The 8,940-nt window shown below is 39.3% G+C and overlaps 1 protein-coding gene across 1 annotated transcript; it reads right to left on the reverse strand.

Annotated features, from left to right (window-relative positions):
• Positions 1-3,562: 3,562 nt before the first annotated feature.
• On the reverse strand, positions 3,563-5,294 carry sfrp2 (secreted frizzled-related protein 2). Its single transcript, XM_008316806.2, has 3 exons — positions 4,767-5,294; positions 4,405-4,485; positions 3,563-4,102 (listed from the first exon to the last, which is right to left on the reverse strand). Exons 1-3 carry the CDS (start codon positions 5,266-5,268, stop codon positions 3,798-3,800), a joined length of 888 nt encoding a protein of 295 aa, XP_008315028.1. The 5' UTR covers positions 5,269-5,294; the 3' UTR covers positions 3,563-3,797.
• Positions 5,295-8,940: the final 3,646 nt, after the last annotated feature.

Here is an 8,940-nt window from a genome sequence, read left to right on the forward strand (position 1 = left end):
GGAACTCTTTAAAACAAATGCAGGAACCAGTATTTTTTTTTAAAGCCTTGTGGCGTTACCCTGCAGTGCTTCTGTTACTTTTATACGTATGAAGTCAAATCTTGAGTACAAGAGATAACAATGAAAAGCAGTTCATTCTGGATGGGTTGTTGTTATTATAAAGAATACAAGGAAGGCAGCAACATTGAATTATCATGTTTTACCCCCCCCCCTCCAAATTGTTTGTATATAATTATAACTCCAATCTACAATATATTCTGGTCCTGAAGACTGATTAGAGGAATATTCATACATACTACAACTAAATGTTGCTATCAAAAATCCAATTCTTGTAGGCAATTTAACACAAGAGTGAAATAGCGGTATTAAGCCGGATTTCCACACGTAGTACACTCACTTCGGTCCTTCAGTGTCTCATCAGGGTTTTTTTGTCTCTCATTACAAATTCCCCATTATGTCAGATTAGTTAATCTTTGCCAGGAGAATTTATCTACTCATGCTTTGTGTTGTGAAGCAATCTCATTGTTTTATGAATTGCACATATCCAGAAACAGAGGATGTGGGATTGTACTGTAGATTTGCAGACGTGACTCAGACGGTCATTGTTTGGCTCCTGCTAATCCCCTGGGGATATTTGTGATTTCTGTAATTTGGGAAATACCAACAACAACACATATATAGCACTTAGTATGTCTTGCTAATGTGTTGATGTGTGTAGAAATAAATAAATAATGTATACACATATACACAGACATATACATATATATATATATAAGCATGACTCTGGTGTACCTCACAGACCTTTGCACTTCTGAACCTTGTCAGGTCAAAATGAAAGCAAAGCTGCAGTGCATGAAGTTTTAAGACAGTCATTCAAGCACTTTCAGTCCTAGTGGCCGGTGGGGAGTCCCAAGTATTTCCGGGACATTTCACAAGGTCAAAGTGACTCACTGTTGTCATACGTTTGTCATGTGACACGCATCTGCGTCACATGGTTAAAGGTATTCATAGGTGTGGACCTGTTATGAGTCACTGATACCTGTTTGGTCTCACAGTTCAGCTGTACTGCCATCTAGAGGACACCTGTTAGATACTGGTACTGAATGTCCTGGCAGCGTATCAAGGAAGATGTCATTCTACTCTACAGATAACAAACGTAATGGAAAATGCAAAATAATCAATATTTACAAACGATTATTTGATGTTTTAGCTATTTTTGTATTATTGTGGTTAAGCTTTTTGTTGTTGTTGAATTGAGCTCCATAAAAGTAATACGGATTTAGGCTAAGAATGCGCATGATCGATACTGGTACCCGTATCGCGATTGATGCGTCATTGAAATACCCGGATTCATGTGTACCTACGTAATGCAGTTCAACGTGTCATTACCCTCATGGGCAATTTTTAAACAAGTCAACAATGGTAGTCAAGGTAGGAGCAAGGGTTACTGTGAGATTTGTTCTGTTGCGATAAGAGCAAGGCAATAAAACAGGATACACGAAGGGCTTGAATAAACTGACGTCTTCACGCCGACTAATCTGCGCCTCGTCTCTTCTCACGCACCGAACCCGCGTTCACGCCTCACCAGCTCACGATTTTGTCAACAACATTGTGTGTTCTTTGATTTTCCATTCCGTTGGCTGGCTTAACCGTGCAAAAAGTTCAAGTTTCATTTCTACGTATCTTTATTTTTGATATTATATTTGTTGTTATATCCATAGTTTTATCCATATATTGTTCAATATATGAACGCATATATATACGAATGTGTCAATTTCGCAGTTTCCTTTTAGAATTAACAGTCTTCTATTATTCAGGAGAAAATAAAGATACTAAAAAATAATATAAAATAGACTTCTGGGTTTGTTTCAGCCTCCTGTAGAATTGTTGTTTTACCGCTGACTTCCACAAGATGGCAGTATAAAACAATAGATTTAACATTTAACATTTTCACACAGGAATACCCCATTGAACAGTCATCAGAATTTAATGTACTTTCCATTATTTATTAGTGTATATTTTGTGGCTATTTCAATCAACACTATGTTCAAGAGTGATTTCAAAACAGGAGACAGTTTTTAATATCTAAAAACAAACCAGGATAAAAAGGCTAATATTGGATATTTACACTGTAATACTTTCAAAAAGATATTTTACATTGCACGCGCTTACATTTACACACACAAACACACACACTACCACATGGTTATTGAGCTTACCAAACAACGCTCATCAAATCAACACCAACCAATCGAAACTCGAGATAATCATCTGAAAAACAACTCATATGTTTTACACAAACCAACCAACCAACCAAACAAACCTCGAATCAGGTTAAACATGTCATGTGAAGTTAAGCAGTAGAAAAATATTATTATTTTTTTCATATTGTGGTAGAAAACTGTGCAGTGGGTCAAGTACAAAAGATTTATTAAAATGTTGAAGGGGGCGAGAACATAGCCAGCTATCTCTCATTTCTTTGTTTGAGGGAAAAGTGGGGAAAATTTAAAAAAAGAAAGTCTCTGATTGTCACCACAAACATGACCATGAGTTTACCTACAGTTTTACTCAGTAGGAAACATAAACCAGGAAAGTAATGAGTTCTTATCAACGTTTGTTTTGTCAATGCTTTTACTGAATATAAATACTAGCACAGAGGTGAAGTATTTGGTGAAATAATCTGTTGGAGTTTGACTACACTCTGAATTTGGCATCATTAAAGCTGGTACGTGAGATCAACAGGAGGGTAACGTAAAGGTGATACGACCCTGTCCGTAGAAGGAACACTTTATGTAATTATTCCCACCATGACTTTAATTCTTAAACTCGTGTCTGATCAGATTTCATGCTAATGGTGCAAACCTTTACTGTATATAAGAAATGGAAGAACGCTGGTTTTTGTTTAGGTTACAGTACAAATGGTAGTATTTGGATATTGCTCAGTGTTGTTTAATTTGAAAAATAAAAAAAGAAGAGAAAAAACACCCATGGTCCTATATGATCTCAGTTGCTAGATTATGGTGTTAATCCACAGAATGCATGGCAGTGGGTGTAGACAACCTGATGTAGGCTGAACAGTTTATAATGACAAAGTCTAACACCGTTGTTATTGAGTAACTGAGGAATGACCTCATTTTTAACATGAGGTCATTTCATTTCTGCTCCTTTTCCAACAGCGTGCTGTGTTCACATCCCTGGTTTTAACACATCCATTTCTTATAAACAGTCTCTGTGAGCGAGAAGTTAGCAGAGAGGACGAACGGCACAGATGGTCCCCGGAGAAAATGTCAAACATTTGTCAACGTGGGTGTTTGTTCACTGAGTGCATCATTTTGGGAGCTTCTGTGCAAAATGAATATCAGTCACTGGAGAAAGCCGACTCTAGATGGCATCAACGTAAAATCTACTAATAGAATTCTGAAAGTTTTGTTTTTTCTCAACTAGCAGAATAAAATAAATTGAGATTATTATTGACGGAAACCAATATCTGGATTAAAAATGTTTTGGCTCTAATCAATTATGCACTGGTGCAGTTCACATTTGTGGCATTTTTTTTTTATTTCAATTATGCACTGGTACAGTTCACATTTGTGGCATTTTTTTTTTACTCCACTCCCAAATTAAATCCATGTTACTTTATAAACCTAGCCGTGCGTTTGCGTTATTGTTATTCTTCTAGGATTTTTTTGTGTTCTCAAATGCCACGGAAACACCTTTGTTGGACTTCAGAGATGGATCTTAAATGAGTTTGGGACAGAGCTCATCAGTAACTCATGCAGGTCGTGGTTGTTTCCTCTCTAACACTGCATTTTGCGGATGCTGCGAGAAATCCTCTTAAACTCACGCTGTCCCTTCTGCCAGCGCTTCAGTGAGGTGATGACCAGATGGCCGTCCATCTTTTGGCCCATGACCAGGTAGGCGGCGTTGATGTCGTTCATCTCCTCGCAGATGCACTGCAGCCCATCCTTCAGCCACAGCACCGTCTTCCTCAGGTCGTGCTCGCTCACGCCCTTCATCTTGTAGATGGTCTTGCTCTTGGTCTCCGGCACTATCTTGGTGTCACCATTGATGTAGGAGATCTCCTTGACTTTTATCTTCAGGGCTTCAGCCAATCAAAAGAGAGTAAAGATTTTTAATAGGACGGACATGCGTAGAACGAAACATCCCTTTGACATGTAATAGAAGCCATCTGTATTTACTTCGAAAATGCTTCGTCTCAACACATGAAAGTAAAGACGGAACCCTCCGGTTCTGGTATCAGTCCAGCACAGTTTCATGCATGTGTGATGTATATTTCATGTCAGAATCGTCTGCTGGCTCTAAGTTCACGTCGTGACCTTCATGGCTGCCTTGGATTTAACATTAGAAAAAATGAAAAAATTAAATCAGAGAGAGAGAACTCACCAAAGTCATTCTTACAAAGGTTGTCAACAATTTCGTTGTCATTCTCCTCAGTTTCCTTGCAGGCATCACACACTCTGGGCACTGAAGAGAATTGGTCGAAAAGATAACAATCAGAGATAAAGTCGGGTGAATATGTTCGATTATTGCACAAAAACAAATACAAACAAAAAAGAGCTCCTTTGGCCTAAAGGAAGTTTAAGTAATATTTTTGGCATGTTTTGATACAGCATGAATCTATGCATTTCTACCTTATAATTTTGTTAGCATGACGAAACAGAAAAAAAACCTTTTTTTTTACCTTCTTTCGTTGCAAATTTTGTTAGCATGACGACAGAAACAAAACAAAAAAACTTTTTTTTTACCTTCTTTCGTTGCTGGCACAAAGTTCTCCAAGCTCGCTGGAGGTATGCACAGGTCGTTGTCTAAGGGGAAACGGTCGCAGTCCAACATCTTGGGCCAGGGGAATCCAAACGCGGACATGACGGGCGCGCAGCCGTCCTTGACGCTTTCGCACAGAGACCTGCACGGCTGTATGGGCTCGTCCAGGTCGTCCAGACACACGGGGGCAAAGAGGGAGCAGAGGAACTTCTTGGTGTCGGGGTGACACTGCTTCTGCACCAGCGGGATCCAGGACGCAGCCTGCTGCAGAACCTCGTTCATGGTTTCGTGTCCCAGCAGGTTCGGCAGCCGCATCTCCGTGTACTCGATGTCATGGCACAGGAGGAGGTTGGCGGGGATTTGCTTGCAGTTATTCTTCTTGTAGAACAAATCGTGCTGGCCAAAATTGTATAATCCGTGAATGGCTTCCATGCAGGGTATCGTCAGCAGCCACAGGAAGAGCACCTTTGACAGAGACACGCTCATTTTGGCTGCGCGTAAAAGTGGCACAGTGTGGACATAAGACACTTGTGGAGCAGCAGTCAGTGTGGACGCAGCTTCTGTCAGTGGACAACCCTCACTGGAACCAGAGGTTTTCTTGGAGTAACACTGGGTGGAGTCTGAAAGCTGTACGTAAACCCCCCCTCCTACCCCCCCCCCAAAAAATAACAACAACCCTACTTGTCCATTCAAGATGCTGAGCTTTATCTGATCAACATTCTCTGTCCTGCTGCAGTTGATGCAAAAGAGAACCGTGATTTCTCATTTTCTTATAAAAAAAACGCTGAGGATTTTTTTTTTTTTGGTCATCCTTTTAGCACTTTGTTTCTGCTCTGTTTCATCTTTTGCCCTTCAGGGTAATCATTATAAGATTGTGTCTGACAGGTTTTCCTCATTAGGCTCCGTTCAACAGAAACACATCCGGAGTGATCCCTCTGCCTTATTCTGCTCTTTGTAAATAGTTTGGAAATGTTGTCAGTGCGGGGCATTTATCTCTGTTCACTGGAGCGTTCATTTTCCATCATTAGCAGCAGAGCTGCTGAAATACTATGGGCTCGGCCTGCAAGCTTATACCACTTGATGAAATATGGTAGACACCGGTGTGAGAAGCAGGCCCAGGGGTGAAACCAAATCTGCCTCCTCCTGCTCTGCTGCTCTGGCTCCCTTCTCAGACTTCACCTTCTTTTTCTTCCTTTGGAGGAAGTTGAAAAAAAGAGAGAGTCTGCAATCTAATTACAAATGTAAGAAAAATGTTTTTGGAACTTTTGGTTTTTACTCCCCGTTATATTAGTATACGCACAGTTTGGTTTTATGTACTGCTAAAACGTAGTACAACTGTAGTACTCGACGCTGGCGGATTCATTTTTTTTCACTGCTCTCTTCTCTTCTCTTCCCGTAGACTTAACGTAGTCCCAGTTTTAAACAGAATAAAGTGCATTCACATTGAAAACACAGCTGTAGTTTATTTGCTGAGAATTAAACCAGCCATCACGGTTTACGGCTCTGCTCGTGCCAGGATTGTTTCAAAGAAGACATGAACATTTTGGCGAAAAGGTTTCGCTTCACTTCGTTTATTTTTGTCTTTTCTTGTAAAAAATAAACACGAGCACAAATGACGAACAAGTGAATGAAAAATGTGATGCGGCTTCAAATCAGCTCCTAGATTGTGTTGCTACTGTAATTGTTTTCATAGTGTGATTCATAGTAAGTAATGAATCCCTACTGTGGCTAAAATTGTGCTGTGATATCATTATGTGGCTCATCCGGTAACTGGAGTCAAGAAGATTGGCAAAAAGATTGGCCAAAAAAAAAAAAAGTTAAAAACAAGTATTGACAAAAGCAGAAAAAATTTCAAAATAATATCTTAATATTTTTCATAATTTCACGTATTCGTAGGACACATAGTACATGTGTTTAGTGCATGTTCAGCCACATGACCGTTACTTTCTTTCCTCCCAGTGGGGTTTCGTGGGTGGAATTGTTTACTGATGGAAATTCGACCTAGTGGGGGACAGAAAGACAACCCAAGGACTGACAGCTGTTAGATAAACCCCAGTAAGACACGGTGTTGAAGCTGATGGTTGGACAATGATGATGATGATGAGGAGGAGGAGGAGGAGGAGGAGGAGAGTGAGGTGTTTAGTTTAAAAATCCCAAATTCGAAATGTGTTGTTGTTTACAATTTGCCACATCATTGTCTGAGGTGTACAGCTCCACAAAACACTGGCGCTTTGCACTGTATTTGTCAGGCCATGTTACAGTAGCAGTGGGGTTTTTTTTAAACGTTAGCTCATATTAGCATGGGGTTTTTCAACCTTGGGGTTGTGACCATTGGTAGCTTCAACAAAATGGGGGCACCTGAAATATCTAATAATTTATATTAAAAAAAATACTAATAAACATTATTTTTAAGCATTGTCTCTGGGGTCGCCAGAAATTTGTGATGTCATAACGGGGTCTCAAGCCAAAAAAGGTTGGAAACCACGGCCTAAGGATGTTCCTCTTGATTTAATTAATTTAAATTAGTTCATGTAGAAACTTGATCTAAACAGGTTAGAAAATAAAAAATCCATTTTGATATCAGGCCCTAACTGTGATTTGACCTACTTTTACAAGGCTTAACTTCCAAAGCCCTTAACCCTTTTCCACAGATTTGGTTCTATTCAGGTCTCATTTAAGAGCTGGAGCCCCCTGTTAACCTGCAACTGGACTCCTTTTAGGTGAGCGGTGGGTCAGCGGGCTGAACCGTACCTGGAAGGTCACATACTTACTTTTCCTACGTGACTAAATATGATCTGCTGTAAACAGACTTCTGATGCACTTTTAGGCACCCCAACATTAGTTATACACAAAGCACATGGTGAACTGCAGCAAGAAGCCTGCTCCGTCTCTTGGAAATTGGAAGAGTAAATGAAGCCTAGTTCAAAGAGCAGACGGTTTGTTCAGACTGGAGAAAGCCACGGTAACTCCGAGGCTGTTTTGCATCCACCTAAAATCGAACCTATATTTAAAATACAGTTTTACAGACATTAAAAGTTCGAGTCTGAGATCGAGGTAAACTGATCCCAGGCCTGTGCCTACAGTCACCCCAGTGGGTTCTCATTAAAAGCCTGAAAAAGAGACACAGAAAATAGACCCAGCTTGTCATTCACTGACTTTTTTCCTATCTATCTACCTACCTATCTTTATATCTAACATAGATCATCATGGTCTCTTGTATCTTTAAATTGAACTTGAACCAAAAGAGAACTCAGTTCAAACCTTCGTCTGAAAACCTCTGAAAGCAATTGGAAATACAGAAGATCTTTGTTTACACTTGAAAAAAAAAGAAAGCCAAACACTGACGTCATGAAGATATGCTTAGTTATAAAAACATTTACAAATGTCCAAAACTGGGGTGAGAATCATTATCAAGGAGTTGACAGCGATCCACCTGGCACGGAGCAACGCTGGCAGGAGAAAAATGGAAGTTTTTCAAAGCACATGACTAAAAACTAGAGAGAGTTGTGTCTCACGGCTCTGGAAGAACTGCCAAGACACTAATAAATGACATATCCTGGTTTGGAATGGCAAGAAGAACTGTAGAAAACCTGGAGAGAGATAAAACCTATTTTGTAAGATGAGACACGACTAGAACTCATTCAGATAATGAAAATGACCCGAGGACCCGTGTCCTCAGACAAACTCTGAAATTGGATTGTAGTTTTTGACTCTATCTTTAAAGTCCCATATAAAGAAACTGGAGAGCCACTGGATTTAAGCTGTTTTGTCTAAAAATGCTGCGTTCAAAATCCCTCGTTTATGTTTTGTTAAAACACATTAAAATGGATACATCCTCTGAGGGACTAACAACTGTGTACATCTGTCTTACTGTTCACCTGTATAATTACACGGCCAACACCAACAACACATGACAGTGAACTGAAGACTGACCTATGTTGTCAATAATAATAATAATAATAATAATAACAATACATTATTATCATTACTGTATTGTTAATAATAATCATAGATTCTTCTTATTATTATACTATTATTATTATTGTTGTTGTTGTTGTTGTTAATAATAATCATATTATTATTTTTTATTAATTTGCGATCCTCAGTAGTACAGCAGGATGGTCATAAAAACTTTTAAACAAAGATAATTGTTAAAAA

This window comes from Cynoglossus semilaevis, chromosome 9 (assembly GCF_000523025.1).
Source record: "Cynoglossus semilaevis isolate Cse_v1.0 chromosome 9, Cse_v1.0, whole genome shotgun sequence".
Taxonomy (NCBI): Eukaryota; Metazoa; Chordata; class Actinopteri; order Pleuronectiformes; family Cynoglossidae; genus Cynoglossus; species Cynoglossus semilaevis.

What these genes read in the sequence shown, in the direction of transcription:
- sfrp2 (XM_008316806.2), bottom strand. Translation starts at nt 5,268, where the DNA reads ATGAGCGTGTCTCTGTCAAAGGTGCTCTTCCTGTGGCTGCTGACGATA. An exon ending in TGTGCCAGCAACGAAAGAAG is followed by an intron (nt 4,486 to 4,766) that starts GTAAAAAAAAAG and finishes AATTCTCTTCAG; the next exon opens with TGCCCAGAGTGTGTGATGCC. An exon ending in CCTTTGTAAGAATGACTTTG is followed by an intron (nt 4,103 to 4,404) that starts GTGAGTTCTCTC and finishes GATTGGCTGAAG; the next exon opens with CCCTGAAGATAAAAGTCAAG.